The sequence below is a fragment of the Anomalospiza imberbis genome, chromosome 25, assembly GCF_031753505.1.
Source record: "Anomalospiza imberbis isolate Cuckoo-Finch-1a 21T00152 chromosome 25, ASM3175350v1, whole genome shotgun sequence".
Classification (NCBI taxonomy): Eukaryota; Metazoa; Chordata; class Aves; order Passeriformes; family Viduidae; genus Anomalospiza; species Anomalospiza imberbis.
The window spans coordinates 6398587-6414138 of NC_089705.1; the positions used below are offsets into that span (position 1 = coordinate 6398587).

The following is a 15552-nucleotide window of genomic DNA, read 5'->3' on the forward strand; positions in this document are numbered from 1 at the left end:
CAGAGAGGTGCTTGGGATGCAGCGTGGGTGGCGTCTGAGGCCTCCTGCCCCAGTGTGGGGATGCTGGCAGAGTGTCCCCATGGCACCTCTGCCCCTCACAGCACCTGGATGTCCCAGATCTGCGTGGGTCGTTCATCAGCCATGTCCCAAACAATGGCGTGGTCCCGGTCGTAGCTTCGGCCGCCTGCAGAGCGAGGGGGAGGTTTGGGCAGGGCAAACCCCACTCCTGATGGAAACACCCCATTTCTGGGCATCCCTGGGAAAGCAGCCTCTGTCCAGGGCTGAGGCCTCACCCTTGACGTCAAGGATCATGTCCTCGAACATCTGGCTGTGGATCCGTCCCTGGGAATCGACGCTCCAGGTCTGACGTGGCGCCCGCGTCTCGGACCACAGCACGGCCTTGGCGCCCTTCCCGGCCGGCCCGATGACCTGCAGGCTCATGTTGGGGGCCACCTGCAAGGGACACGGAGGGAGGGATTTCCCTGTAGTGCAGCTGGCTCTGTGGTGGAATGTGGGATGAGCAGGAAGACCCCTCTCAGCGAGAGGTGGGGGTGATGAGGGTGACAAAAACTCCTCAGGGAAGGCAGGGATGGCTTCACATCTCCGGGGGAGACTTAGGGAGGAGAATCACCAGATCTCTGGGGACAAGGCTGGGATCAGAGGCTGGGAGAAGCTTATAAACCCCTGAAGATGGCTGTGGGGTGGGGAGTGCCCAGCAGGAGTCCTGCCCTGGTCCCCTCGGTGGCGCTGGCTGTCACAGCTGAGCCCTGACCTGGTTTTTGATCAGCCCGTCCTCGTAGTACCAGACGGAGCTGCTCTGCTCACTCAGGCTGGAGACCACCACCCGCCCCGCCTTCATGTCCTCCACGTCGTCGGGGACCGAGAGGAAGAGCTCCAGCGTCCTGCTCCTGATGCGGAAATAGATCCGTCTCTGCAAGAGAGGAACCTGTGTTTGCACCCAAAAGCCCGGCTGCCTGCAGCTCCCCACCTGGCTGGGGCTCTGGGAAGGAAGGATCCTGCACCCCGGGGAGGCTCTCCCTGTTGTCCTTCCCCCAGGAGATCCCCACGTGTCCCCAGGGCGATGGCTGTGACCGCGACCTGTCCCCCATAGCTGGCACGGGCACGGCTCACCGCGCTGGGATGCCGTGGATTTTACAAAGCAGTTGCCCACGGGAAGCGTTTCACCACAAAGGTGGCCACTCCCAGGGTGGGGGACAGGAATCTGGGGTGACAGTGCCGAGCTGCTGGCACCTTTCCCGTGCCAGAGCCGTCGGCTGCTGCTCTCCAGCTCCCCCAGCCCAGGGCTGGCAGCTCTGTCTCCGTGTGAGCCTCGTGCCCCGGGGTTTTGGGTTCACCCCACCAGGTGACACAGCCCTGTGCCCTCCCGAAGGTGACCCTCACCTGGCGGATGGGGTAGAGGGACCCCACGTGCTGGAGCCCGCTGTAGGTCAGCCAGTTGGTGATCTCGGTGCAGTCCAGCAGCCACTGCCGCCCTCGGAAGTCGCCGTGCTCGCACAGCACCCAGCTGTGGGGACAGGGTGGCACAGGACAGGTCACCCCGGGCGGGCAGGGGACACCCACGGGGTGCCAGGGGACCAGGGCTCACTTACATCCCTCCTTTGACCCGCACCGACAGCACGTGGTTGTTGAAACCCTCAGCCTGGAGACTCCGCACTTCGGAGTTCAGCTCGATCTCCTTCCCCTCGAAACACTCCAGCCCGTGCAGGAAGATGGAGGGCTCCGAGAAAAACTGTGGGATCGGGGACAAGGGGGGAGTGAGGGATCCTGGGGTGCAGAGCCAGAACTGGGGGTGCCCGTGAGAGGGGAAAAATGTTCTGGGGGATCGGGAAGGGAAGGGAAGGGAAGGGAAGGGAAGGGAAGGGAAGGGAAGGGAACTCGCCAGTGGAACTTTCTTCAAGGAGCGGATGGCGGTGGAGCAGAGGCAGCCCATGGCACCGAGCGTGGGGTACTCGCCCTCGGACAGCACGTGCTGCTCCCCGGCAAAGTCCTGCCCGTCAAACAGGATCCAGCTGGTGGGGAGGAGCATTCCCGAGCTGACAGAGCCATCACGGAGGGCATCCATCCCTCCCTCAGCACCCCCAACACCCCACCTGCCCCCACGGACTCTGCAGGAGCGTGGGATGAAGGCTTCGGGCAGGGCCTCCTGGTCCTCCTCAAAGGCAACGTGATCCCCCAAGAAGTCGGGCTCTGAGAAAAGCAGGATCTGGGGAGGGGAGCAGAGGGGCTCGGTGAGGGGGCAGAGCATCACCACCACCCCACAAGGGGCTGCGTTCCCCTCCCCATCCACCAGCCCTGACCTTGGACACGAAGTGGAGGTTGTGTTCCCTGACCTGGAAGCAAACAGAGCGGGGCTGGTGGGTGTCTGGCCGTGACACCCACCGGCCCGGGGGGGTCCCGTGAGGAGGGGCTGTCCCTCACCTGCAGGATGGGCTGTGCCGAGGCGATGTGGCAGTCAGTGGCCCCCCAGTCCTCGCAGTTGCGGTACACGCCCTTCTCCAGGATGTACTGCTCGCCAGAGTAGTTGGGACCCTCGTAGGCCACCCACCTGTGGGGAGGAGGTGAGTGCTGGCCCATTCCCCCCCCAGGCGCCCCCCTGGCCCCGTCCCACGCTCACACGCCGCTCAGCACGTGGATGGACTGCGTGACGCTGCCGTAGCCGGCCAGCCGCGTGTCGGGGAGCGCCTCGCTCAGCTCCACGCTCGCGCCCTCCTCGAAGTCCATGGCCTCAAACAGGACCAGCGCTGGGTCAGAGAAGTCCTGTGGGGAGAAGGAGCCCCCCCAAGCCCCATGGTCTGTCAGGGAAGGGGGCTGTGGGCTGGGCACACACACAGCCACGCTCCCGCCTGGCCTCAGGCACCCCGGGGAGGGTGGGAGCAGCTGCCAAACCTTTGCTTGGGTGATTTTGGGGGATCTCAGGCCGTGCCCAGCTGCCTGGCACAGGCAGGGTTGGCTCCCTTTGGGGGTGAGGATGGGATGGGGATGCCTGGCTCTCTCTGCCCACACCAAGTCCATTCCCAAGCCATTCCCATCCCTGCCCTCACCGTCCGGATCAGCCGCAGGGACACCAGCTCCTTGCTGTAGCCGCCCCACTGCCTCCAGTCCTGGTACTCCCCTTCCTCCAGCAGGTACTGGTGGCCACGGAAACCTTCCTTCTCATAGCCAACCCAGCTGTGGCACAGGCAGACACGGGCAGTGAGGACTCCAGAGGATTTCCACGTGCTGGGGCACGGGGACACCATCCACAGCCTCTCTCCCAAGTGACCCACAGCCATTCCACAGCCCTTCCCAGGGGTGACCATCACCTTCCCAGTCGGGATGCCGGCCCTGCCCTCCCCGTGCCACTCACCAGCCACCCAGGACACGCAGGGAGCCCACGGTGGGCAGTGCTGGCTCGGGCAGGCGCTTCAGGTCGTAGATGTCTCTGCTGATGGTGAAGCTGCGGCCCTGGAAAGCTGCAGCTTCATAGATCAGCACCTGGGGACAGGTGAGAAAGGGGAGAAAGGTGAGGAAGGGACAAGGTGGGGTGAGGATAGTCCCAGGGCCATCCCAGCCCGTGGTTCCTGGGAGCTGCCCCAGAGCTCACCTGTGGCTCACCAGGTCTCTCCACGACGGGGCAGCCCTGGAAGGAGAAGGAGCCCCAGTGAGGCTGTGGTGGCAGGAGGGGGCATTGCAGGGACATCTGCTGTCACCTTTTAGAGCCTGAGCTGGGTTTTGGGTTATTTTCATTCAAGAAGCTCTTTTGAAGCTTTCTCTCACCCCTAACCCACAGGAGCACTTTCCAAAGCCACGCTCGGCCTGTTTCCACACCGTGATCTCACTGATGGCAACCAGGAGCTGCCAGAACTCACTCACACCTGGATAGAGCCCCGGCACCCCTGGAAGCACACCCCAGGAACCAGCACGCACCAGCCTGATGGGATGCATGGAGCAGATGGATGGATCCTTTGCTCCCCAAGCCTTCAAATTGGGGTACCCGCCCGGCTCCAGAACGTAGGGATCGTCGTCGAAGAAAGGCTTGGAGTAAAGCAGCCACCTGTGGAACGGGGAAGGGCGTCACACCCTGCTCCCATCTGCGCCGAAGCCCACCCGGCAGCCCCCAGCCCCAGGGTCCCCTCACAGGCCCGAGTGGACGATGATGGAGGCGGCAGCCAGCGCCTGTCCCCGCTCGCGGGTGTCCTCGGCCGAGCCGCTGAACCTGAGCCGGGCGCCCTCGCCGTTCTCCTCCGCGAAGAGGCTGATCTCGGGGGTGCGGTAATCCTGCGGGAACAGCGGCGTTCCGGCTCCGGCACCTCAGCTCGGAGGGCGCTGGGGGCTCCGGGGGTCCCTGCACTCACCCGCACCACCCTCTTGAAGGAGCCGATGCGGAAGGGGCGGCTCCCGCGGTCCCCGCGGTCCCCGCTGTCCCCGTACGCCGTCCAGGGGTTGTCGATCTCCACGTCCCCCTCGGCCAGGACGCACTTGCGCCCGCGGAACCGCGGCTTCTCGTACATCACCCACCTGCGAGCGGGGTGGGGGCAAAACGGGGGGAGAGCCAGCGTTACCCGCAGCCCCGCGGGTGCCCCCGGGGCAGAGCGTGGGTGGGGACGGGCTGCCACCGCCGCGGTAATTAGCACTGGCAGGACCGGCGCTCCCGAACCCCGGGCTGCGACATCCCCGGCACGAGTCGCAGCCAAGCCCTCCCTCGGTGTCCTCTCGGCGTGTCCTCGCCCCGCCGCTGTCCCTACCCGCCTCGGATGACTCGGATGGAGATGGTGTGTGAGAGCTCCCAGGACGTGGCGTCGGGGACGTCGTCCCAGATCTCCCGTTTGTGCCCCGCGAAGCCGGCATCGGAGTAGAGGATGATCTGGGAAGGGTGACACGGCGGGGAAGTGCTGCCACACCGCCCCGCGCCCCGGCCAGCCAGCCCAGCCCGGCCCCACCGCCCTCCCTGTACCTTGCCAGGTCTTGTGTTGATCTTCTCCAAGCCCTCCTTATCCTCCTGCAGTGAAGAGTCGAGGGGACGGGCGGGTGAGGAGCACGGGGGCACCTCGGCTGCAGCAGCCATCTCCCCGCAGCCCAAGGGAGCCGCCGCCGCAGCCTCGCGTCTGGCGTCTGCCAGGCCCTCCCACCGCCCCGAGCAGCCACACCTCGAGCGCTCCTGCACTGCTGGGGATCAGCGTCCCGTCTGCCCCCGACCCTCCTGTCACCTGCCCGGGACCCTCCCAGCAGCTGTGGTGGCACCCTCCCATCCCTTGACCTCGTATCCACCCATCCCAGTGCCCTCCCATCGCTCATCCCAGTGCCTGCCCTTCCACCCATGGCCTCTCTGACGGGAAGCACCAGGCGTATGTCGGGAACAGGGAAGGATGCTCGCTCCAGGGTTCAGCCCCCACCCCCTCCCCACACCCCCGGGGAAGGAGAGCATTCCCCAGTGCTGGATTCACTCACCAGCACATGGTCAAGGCTCAGGGTCACGGTGTTCTCTGGCTCCTCGGTGACAGGAGGGACAGAGCCAGAGCTCAGGGCTTCCAGCATGGCCATCTCGGGGCCAGAATGGCCACCAGGGCCCAGCCCATTGTGGTCCCTGAGGCAGGGTAAGTCTGAGCCCCCGTCGCCGTCGGGCAGCTCGAGCAGGGCGGCGCCGGGGGACACGAAGCGGCTGTAGAGCACACTGTTGTCCAGGCGGGAGTAGGGCTTGCCCTCATCAGCTCCAGCTGCCCGCTGCTCCAAGAAGTGGGAGAGCAGTGCCATGCCCTTGAGGACGTTCCCTCGGAAGAGCACGCTCCGCTCGGCCGGGCCCCCGGCCACCAGTTTGGCATTTTCATCGGCTCCCAGTGTCCCCAGGAGCGAGCCCCCCTCCACCCACCCTTCGCCCGCCACGCCATCCCTGGGCACCCCACGGAGGGTCCTCGCGGCCGCCCGCTCCTCAGGGCTCAGGTAGGGGTTCTCGATCTCCTCCTCTTCCTCGGGGGCCCCCTCGGGCCGCCCCGCCGGGCCCCGCGCCAGCAGCTCCCGCAGGGCCTGGGGCAGGGACAGGGGGGCGCGGGGGGCTACGCGGTCCTCGTGGATGGGGGGCAGAGCTGCGCAGCGGCCCAGCGCCGACGGCCGGGGCTGCCGCGGGGCCTTGGGCGCCTTCCGCATCTCCGAGGGTTCCATGTTGCGCAGCGTGTCCACGAAGATCTCCATGTCCACCAGCAGCTCGGGGTCCTCCTCGCTCGTGTCCGGGGGGCTCTCAGCTGGGGGCTCAGGGGCTGGGGGTTCGGTGGGGGGCTCTGGGCTGCTCTTGGGCTCTTGGGCTGTGCCCTGGGGGTCTCCCATCGTCTCATCTCCCTCCGGCTCAATCTCAGCCTTTGCTGATGCTGCTGTTCCGGGTGAAGGCTCTGGACCATCGCTCACCTCTGGGGGGTGGTTCTCAGGGATGCTGCCAGCTGCCGGGGGGCTCTCTGTCCTCGGTGGCGTGGCTGGAATGGTGCCATCCACGTCTGCCACGCTTCCCTCACCTGTGCCAGCCGGAGCAGCCTGGCCACCGTCGCCTGCCGAGGGACACTGCGGGGAGCTGCTCAGGCTGGTTTGCGGGTCCCCGGGCCCGTCGCCGGCCCCTGGGGCTGCCTCCACCGGCATGGGCTCGGTTTGTGCTGAGTCCTTCTCCTCGGGGGATCCCTCGGCCAGGAGCCCAGCGGCCTCTGTGGTGCCCGGCGAGCTCTCCCTGCCCACTGCGGCCACAGCAGAGCCGCTGCCGTCCTGCCTGGGGCTGTCCCGCTGTGGCGAGGCCGTGGTGGCCCCGGCAATGTCGTGTGTCCCATTTGGAGCCCCCCGTCCCTCCGCCGGCCGTGGCTCGGGCCCGGCCGCGTCCCTGCCCGTCCGCAGCACGGTGACCTGCCTGGCCCTGGGCAAGGCAGGGGCGCGCCCGGGCTTGGTGGCGCACGGGGCACCGGGACCGTCCCCGGGAGCCCCGGCGGGACGCTCGGCGGGGCGGGTGGGCAGGAGGGTGCCGTGCACGTAGCTCTCCCTGTGCACGGGCACCTCGCGGGGGGCACCCGCCGGGGAGGGGGAGCCGTCCCCGCCGGGCCCCCCCTTCCCCCGCTCGTCCTGGCGCCGGGGCCTCTGCGCCGGGGCATAGACCTGCGAGAAGATGGGCCCGTGCGCCGTGAAGTCCTTGAGGAGGCTGGCGGAGGACGAGTGCTCCCGGTGGGTCGGGGCGGCGGGGCTGGAGCCCGTCTTCTCCACGATCTCCCTCTCCCAGGCCTGCAGCAGGAGGGACACGCGGGAGGGGCTCCCGTCCCGGCCCCGCGCGCTCCCGGTGCTCTCCAGGCGCCGCGACACCAGCGAGACCTTCTGGAAGCGGGACCTGCCCTCGGGAGCAGCCGCGGCTCCCTGCTTCATGCTGAGCTCCGCGCTGGAGATGAAGGCCCCGCTCTTGGTGTGCCGGAACGGCGGATCCATGCCGGGGGGCCGGGCAGGGAATGGTTCCAGTTCCGTGGTCCCGGAACTCCCCGCGCTGCCGGGCTCAGCCCCCGCGGCTGCCACGCTGGGTCTGGCAGAGCTGCAGGGAGAGAAGGAGTCTCTGGGAGAGCTGAGAACAACCCCCGCTGGCCCCCAAAGCAGGCCCTTAAACCCCACAGACGTCCCTCTGATCCTGCGGGACATTTTGGGAGGGTGCCGTGAGCACAGGAGGTGGTTTTGGGGCTCTTTGTGGTGCTCATGCCATCCATCCTGGCACATGCGGGGTGTGGGGGGCACCGTGGCTCCCTCTGCCTGGCCGTGCCAGCGCTGCTGTGTCCGGCAGGGCTGGTGGGAGCTCTGCCACACACCGTGGTGGGCTGTGGGCTGTGGCAGAGCCTGGCGGGGCACAGGTGAGCCTGGCGGGGCACAGGTGAGCGTGCAGGATGCGGCCGGGCCGCGCCGTGCCCCGAGCTGTGGGATGAGTCAGGCGGGCAGCAGGGCTGCGCCGAGTCAGCAAATGCAGCAAACAAACAAGCCCAGAAAACAACAGGGAAGCTGCTCCGTGCGGGAAAGGGCCTGGCTGGGATCGGGAGCGGGGCTGGGGCAGCCGCGGGGTGCGCAGGAGGAGGTGGAGACCTGAGCAGCCTCACCCCCTGACCCTTCCCTGTGGCTGTGAGGCGAAGGTGGGATTGCTGCGTGAACCTCTGCAGCTCCACGGGCACGAGGAAACGAACTGGAATAATCGTCCAGAGCTCAGCCCCCGATCTGAGATTGTCCCCAGCACGCAGCTCCACCTCCTGGCGTTGGCTGCTGCAGGGTGGGCATCGCTCTGGTCCCCGGGGCTCAGGGCAGGGGGCAGGGACACATGTGCCACCTCAGCCTGGGGGTGATGCCAGCACAGTCCCTGTGCTGCGGCCACATGCCTGCCCTGGAAGGGTTTTATTGCTGGGTTTGGGACTGGGAAGCAGCTGACACAGCAGGTGCTGGGGAAGGAGCTGGAAGTGCACCCACGTCCCAGGATCTCTCAGTCAGGAGGTGTTCGGTGTCACCGCCCGGCTGGGGACATTGGCAGGGATGGGGATTTGGGGTCAGCCGAGGACAGGCTGAGATCAAGGTCCCCGTCCGGGAATGGGAACACCTCCCTGCACAAGTCCCAGGGCTGCTTTCCCTGGGGGACACTTTGGAGAGGACCTCATCCTGCAGCAGCCAGGTGGGATGAATCCAGCATCGGCAGGTTGGGTTTTCCCAGCCCCCAAGGGGATCAGGGGGCCGGGGGCAGGCGGGGAAGTGCCGGGTACAGGCAGCTGCCTGCCCCTTCTGCCAGCCCGCCATGCGCCCTCCAGATCCTGCTCTCCCCGGCCCAGCAGGTCTTTCCAGAACAGATAGGAAGAGTTTGTGTCATTTTTCCGGAAGGCGATGAGACCTTGTCTGGGACAGGCAGCACCGCTGGAGGCTGGGACCAGCCCGGGTGGGGCTGCACAGCCACATGGGCACAGCTGGATCCCCAGGGCCACAGCTGGATCCCCAGGGCCATGGCATCCACCAGTGGAAGAGGGATGGATGCACTGGCCGTGCCCATGGCTGCAGGACAGCACAGGGACACGGGGACTGGGACACTGGCTCCGTGCAGCAGCGGGGTGCTGGGGGGAGGGAGGACCTGCTGACTCAGCATCCTGCCTCTCACCTGGAGCGCCATTTCCAAAGATCTCCAGGTCTGTCTCTCCCATCCCACTCCATCCCTGCAGCTGGATCCAGCACCTGGTGCCACCCTGGGCCCCCCAGGTCCTGGGAAAGGAGCTCACCCAGAGCCCTGCTCTGCCCCAGCACCACATTTTCTAGAATAATTCCCACTGCAGCAACGGGTCAAGGACACGAGGACATGAGGATGCAAGGACAAGAGGGCAAGACCCTGCAGCTCCCTGGTTGCCGCTGCTGGCCATCCCCGCCTGCCTGGACGTGCCAAGCTGGATCCAGTGCTGTTGCCACACCAGGGCACCCAGCACGGCTCTAATTAATCCCCTTCGGCCAAGCCAACCCGCTGACCCCGTTTGCTGCCTCCTGTCGCCCCAAAGGGACCCCCAGCACCCAAGTCAAAGGCACGAGGTGCTGTTTAATATTCAGGAGAGACGGAGGGGCCGAGGGCAGCAGCTGCGGCTGCCTTTGAGCCGCTGACCACGGGTTAAGCTGAGCCTCCGGCCACGCTGGGCTGAGCTCTGTCACCGCGGGGTGAGAGCAGACCTGCCGCCTTCAGGAAAATCAGGGATCTGGGTTGGGTGGCTGTTGGGTGGCTGGGTTGGGTGGCTGGGTTGGGTGGCTGCTGCACGGGCTGAGGTGCACGGGGAGGGCAGGGGAGCCCCCGGCCCCCCTCGCTGCCCCTGCCCTCCCGCGCTGAGCCGGGTCATGGGCAGCCGTGTGCCTGGCACGGAGGGGGACAGGGCTGACAGGGGAGCCCTGCTGTCCCCTCGGCCCGGGTCGTGAGGCCAGCAGATGTGGCGGAGCCCCAGCTCACTCTGGCATCTCTTGGGATGCACTGTGGTGGCAGGAGCTGGATTACAACCCCAGCAGCCCCCCCCAAATCCAGGGACTGAAGGTGAGAGGGTCAGAGCTGGGCTCAGCCCCCACCTCCCGGCCCCATCCCCCCTCCCCGGCCTGTGCCGATCCTGGGGAAGCCGGGACCCATCCCAGCTCCTGCCCAGCCGGGGCTCGGGTCCAAGCACCGGGCAGTCCCCGTGGGTGGCAGCGGGACGGGAGCCCCGGTGCCCGCCTTCCCCGGCAGCACCCCGCCAGCCGGGCCGGCCCGGGCAGCGCCCTGTGCCCGGGGCCCCGCACCGCACCCCCCGTACCTGCCGGCCGAGGGTCCCGCCGTGCCGGCCGGGGTCTGAGCCGTGCCGTGCCGTGCCGTGCCGCGCCGAGCGGGCTCGCGGGGCTGCTCTCTGCACACCGCACAGCTGGGCGGACCGGCAGAGTCACCCTGAGCACCCAGCCCTGAGCACCCAGCCCTGAGCACCCAGCCCTGGCGCAGCGGAGGTTTGGCATTCCTCAGGTGCTGACAGCCGGGGAGCCGGTCAGGCTGGTTCCAGACCCGGCTCCCCCGTTTCCTCCGACTCAGCAGTGCCGGGAGGGAGCCCAGCCGGCCTGGGTGGCTCTGGGCCCCCCGGACCTCTATCCCACCACCCACCGAGTGAAGGGCGATGGGAACCTCGGGTGGGACACCAGGGACCGCTTTGTCCCCGCGCCTCCGGCCAGCACGGCGCTGCCACCACGGCCCGGGCCGTGGGGCTGGCAGGGCCCCAGCGCAGGGTGCTGAGGGGCTGGGGGTCCGCAAGGCTGGGCTTGCCCCGGGTCAATCCGCTTCCCGGGGGCCCCACGCGGAGCCCCAGCACTGCAGCACGTTCCCGAGAGGCTCCGAATGCGGGGACATCTCCCAGGTCTCAGAGGGCTGGGGCTCTCGAGGGGCTTCACACGGGCTTGGGGAGGGAGTGGACATCACGGTAGCCCCGGGCCAGCGCAGGAGACCTGACCCCGGGGCGCAGGGCCCCGTCCCGGCAGGGCTGGGAGCGCAGCGGGGCCAGCACCCGCCCCGTATCCTCGCCCTGCCCTCCCGCTCCGCCCCAGCCCGCGGGAGCCCTCTGCGGTGCCAGCCTCAGCCCGGGGCCACCACTCCCGGCTGCTGGCCCAGCCCAGGAGCCTCCCCGGCCACCGCCAGCCCGGCGCAGGTGGCCATAGTTCATCTCCGGCTGGGGCGCCCGGGGCCACCCAGCTCTGGGTAACACCGCTCACGTGCTGGGGAAACTGAGGCAGAGCCGAGCTCCCTCTGCCGGGTTCTGGCAGGTCCCCGGTCCCCTCCCGTGCCCTTTGCCAGGACCCCAAGGGTGGCTGAGCACCCACGCGGGGACCGACTGCCGGTCCTTGTGGCTCGGGCACGGGAGCAGGATTTGCCCCCTGCATCCCTCCGGTGCTCGCAGGAGGGGCAGCGATGGGGGCCCGGCAGCCCCGGGCCGGCTGGGCGTTGGGGCGGTGTCAGTGCGTGTGCACGCGTGTGTTTGGTGTCTGCCAGGCTGTGCCAGGCTGTGCCAGGCTGTGCCAGCGTGGGTGTCCGTGCCGAGCCAGCCGAGCTCGGCCGCGGCTCCAGCGGGAGCTCCCTTCCCAAACCCCGCGCCGGCCGGGCAGCGTTTAGTCAGCGCTGGGGAGGGTCCCCCCGCAGCAAACCAGTTCCCCGGGCACTGGAGAAACTGGAGGGACACCGGGGCGAGCCTGGGCTTTGAGTCACTGTGTGCGAAGGGAGGGACACGGAACGGGGCAGGCTGGGGACGGGCGGGGTCGGGCTCAGCCGCGGCTCCCGGGAGGGGGACGGGGCCGGAGGGAGCCCCGCAGCGCCCCGAGCCCTCCCCGGGCTGCAGGGGCGTCCCGCAGTCATCGTCCCTCCAGGCGGGGGGAAATGGGAAGATAAGAGTGAAAAAGGAAAAGGACCCCCCATGAGCCGTGTCCCCTCCCCGGGTGATCACTGGGTGTCCGTCCCCGTTCCCAGTGGCATCGGGAGGGCTCTGCTCCGGCCACAGCTGCAGCGCTCAGCGCTGGGGCGGGGCAGCCGTTCTGGTGTTTGGAGGCAATGAGGGCGAGGGGCTCTGGAGGCATCAGCCAGCTCAGCTTCCTTGGGATCACCCTGACCAGGACTTTTGAAGGAGGTTCTCCAGCACCCCAGGAAAGATGAAACCCCTGTTTGCCAGGCCACCAGTGAGAGGAGGAAGATGCAGGAGAGGCCGATGCTTTGGGAGGTGAGATTCAGCTGCTGGGGGAGAGGCTCTGCCTTTCCTCAATAACCTGCTGCGCCCTCCTGGCTCCCCCAAACCAGTTTTCTCCCCCACTGCCTGGGTTTGCCCTTGGGAGAGCGAGGTTTGAACGGGGCTGGGGGGATTTAAGGGGCAAGGGCAGACGTGTGAGCTCTGGTCTGGGGGTCTGCAGCCTCTGAGGAATATCCTTCAGCTATCGATTCCCCTTTATCAGGGAGCAGGAATATGCATGGGCTGAAATCCTGATCAATCCCCGCTCTGCAGCCGATCAATCAGCTGCTGCCCCAGGGCTCTTATCAAAGGGAGCTGCCGAATTTGGGCACAAGCCACCACTCCAGGCCAGGGGCAGGAGTGTCTCTATCCTCCTCTGCCCCCCTGGCCTGCGGGGGAAGCCTGGCTGCCGGCAGCACCCTACAGGGCACCCTGGGCAGCACTCCTCACCCTCCCCCTGCCAGGTGCCAATGCCCCGGGCAGCCCCAGTTGGGATGGAGCAGGATGGCCACGCTCCATCCCCAGAGCTGTGGGGCACCCACGGCCGGGAAGAAGCCCCGGGGGAGTATTTTTGAAGGGCTGGGAAGGTGCTGCCTGGTGAGGGCACCCTCGGGGAGCACGCTTGTGTCAGTGTCCCCCCGCCCCGTGTTCCCAGCACTGGGAGCATCCCTCAGCCCCGGCACGGGGCGAGCAGGGGGTGTGGGGGGCCAGTGAGGGGGAGGAGCAGCTCCGTGGCCTCCTTTATTGATTGCTTCGTAGCCAAAGGTCAGCAGCGAGCGTGGAAGGGTGGGGAGGAGGGAGGTGGAGTGTGAGGGGCTCGCTGCCAGCCCTGGGGCTGGGCCACAGGGAGCGAGTGCCAGCCTTAGGCAGAGCAGGGTGGAGTGCCCAGCATGGGCACCCACCGCTCCCCCTCGTGCCTCGGTTTCCCCACCAGCAGATGGGCTGGCAGGACTGGGCAGTGGCCACCAGGGTCCTGGGCTGGGTGGGTGGGGAAGGAGGTGGTGGGGGCTGAGGGAAGGGTCTGTGCCCACAGGAGAGGGTGGAGGTGGGCCTGGCCAGGGTTGGAGGAGGTTTGTGCATCTGTGTGCAGCCAGAAGGGCTGTGCCTGTGGGGTGGGCAGCGAGAGAGGGATCAGTTTTCCTCGGCAGGAGCTCGGAGGCTGCTTTTGAGCTGGCCAGCGATGGCAGTGACAGCGCTGGGAGATGGCGCTGGAGCCTCAGCCCAGATAAGATCATTTTCCACGGCCCTTCAGGACCCTGGAGTGGCCTGCAGCCCCCTGGGGACGCCGGTCCCCATCTCTGCCAGCGCTGTGACCCACGTGCCCGGGTGCTGCTCATCCCCAGGGCTCATCCTGCCGGGTCAGGGACCGGGTGGAGCCCCGGGGCAGCTCCGTGGGTCCGGCCCAGGGACAGCAGCGCCGGCACTGGGCTCACAGAGCTGCTGCCCTCGCCCCGGCCGTGCCGAGGGGGAAGATTTACAGGCTGTCAGAGCCGGGGCCAGAGGTCAGCAGGGGTCAGAAAGTCCATTTCAGTGAGGTCACTGTCCACTTCTTTCAATCTAATGAAGCCATTATTTGTGAAAGCGGCCGCTTTGCCGGCTATTCCCTTGAAGCCGAGCAGGGCACAGCGACCGGCTCTGAAAGAACAGGAAGGAGTCCCCTTCCCTTCCGCGTTTGCCATTCAACAGGCCCCGAAAACAAATACACCACGCACAGAAATATGACACGGGGCCGGCGCTGCTGTGGGCTGGGACAGCGGCACCGGGGAAGGGTGGGATGGAAAGGGATGGAAGTGCCCTGATCGGGGATGTGGCTGCATCGCCGGGCTGGAAAGTCACTGAGGATGGGCAGAAATCGGGGCATGCTGAGGAAGTTGTTGCTGCTGCCTGCAAACAGTGACAGGAAAATGCCTCTGGAGCTGCTGGTCGCTCCTGTCCATCGGGAAGGGGCTGCAGGGGGAGGCTGGTGCAGGGTGTGGATTATTTTCTGAAGGATTCGTTGTGGAGAAAGCCAGAAAGAACTCATTCCTCACCACATCCGTCCCCCGTGCCCTCACACCGTGCAGGCTGCGCCCTCCCCAAATCCCGAGTGAAACAGGGAGAACTGCGCAGGAGACGGGATGGGAGCAGGGATGAGAGGAGGGGGCTGGAGGCGTTTGGAGGGTGTGTTATTTTCTCCACTCCTGCCCCAGTTATCCCACAGCCGAGAGGAAAACGAGGATGAATGTGCAACCCCTGCAGCCAGGAGAGGGGGCCAGGCGCACTCCTGCTCCCGGGATGCTCCCGGGATGGTCCCGGGGCGCCACCCGAGCTGGCTGTGAGTGCCAGCAGAGAAGGGGGACAGGGACACGGACAGGCACCGCGGTTTCCTTCTTGCCAGGACTGCCACCAGCCCCGTTCCCTCCACCAGCCCCGTCCGGGACTGGGAGTTCTGCAGCTTCCAGAGCCCGGTCAGGGATGGGAGTGGGGTTCCCATAGGAAACACTGGCCAGACCCGTCCCTCCTTCTGCTGCAGGTGAGGTGCTGCTCCTCGGCTTTGGGGAATCGGCTCAGCACTGACGATGAGAGACCAGTGGAGTTTCCTCCCAGCCCGGCTCGTGCCCGTTAAGGGCGGTGTGAAGGTGAGGGGACACGCTGTGACACCGGTGGGGGCGAGTCGTGGCACCTCCCACTCTGTCTGTGCCCGTGGGACACGGATCCACCTGCACCGCGAGTCCTGGCGGGCTGGGGCGCTCCCAGCAGCTCCCTTGGGTGCCTTCACAGAGAAAAACCCCCCTCGTCCCCCTCGTTCCCCTCGTCCCCCTCTTCCCCCTGCTTTGCCGTCCGCCAGTGGGGTCCAGCGGGGCTGCTCGGCTCTGTGGGGAAAGGGCAACGAGGAGTCCCCGGTGTGCGGGGCAGGAGCAGGAGGAGGGAGAGGAAGAGCAGGAGGAGGAAGGGCACCGCCAGGACCCTGGACAGGCCCGCCGGTTCAGCACCACGGCCAGCGGCAGCGGCCCCGCGGGCGGCGGAGCCCTCGCGCGGGGATTCCCCACGCGGGACTGCACCGGCAGCACCGGCCCGGCCCCGGGGAACCCCCGCGGGCGACAGCGCGGTCCCCGCCGCGCCCCGTGGCCGCGCGGTGCCCCTCGATGCTCCGCTCGGTGACACCACGGGGGACTGGCCCCGCGTGGGGCGGCCGCGGTGGGCGCAGACGCCACCCCCAGCCCAGCTGCCCCTGGGGGCGCCGCCGGCCCGGCCCGGTCTGGGGGCGGCGCGGGGGGACCCCCGGGCACAGCCCGGGCGGGGCGGCGGGCGGCGCTGTGCCCCCACGGCCGGGGCATTGTCCGCCGCC

The 15552-nt window shown here is 67.7% G+C and overlaps 2 protein-coding genes across 2 annotated transcripts in view; one reads left to right on the top strand and one right to left on the bottom strand.

The window, feature by feature from the left end:
- CRYBG2 (crystallin beta-gamma domain containing 2) lies at positions 1-7507 on the bottom strand. The gene is made up of 19 exons (XM_068172505.1): positions 5476-7507; positions 4955-5047; positions 4746-4864; positions 4356-4518; positions 4139-4278; positions 3928-4054; positions 3605-3640; positions 3368-3495; positions 3063-3189; positions 2636-2778; positions 2440-2566; positions 2319-2351; positions 2112-2224; positions 1901-2030; positions 1611-1750; positions 1402-1525; positions 773-931; positions 294-453; positions 1-184 (listed from the first exon to the last, which is right to left on the bottom strand). The coding sequence occupies exons 1-19, from the start codon at positions 7441-7443 to the stop codon at positions 96-98; spliced, it is 4119 nt and encodes a 1372-aa protein (XP_068028606.1). The 5' UTR covers positions 7444-7507; the 3' UTR covers positions 1-95.
- The window catches only part of HMGN2 (high mobility group nucleosomal binding domain 2), a 46686-nt gene continuing 32647 nt past the window's right edge, over positions 1514-15552 (top strand). The window contains exon 1 of the mRNA XM_068172504.1: positions 1514-1517. The gene's annotated coding sequence lies outside the window, so the exon portion shown is untranslated. The remainder of the gene's footprint in view (positions 1518-15552) is intronic.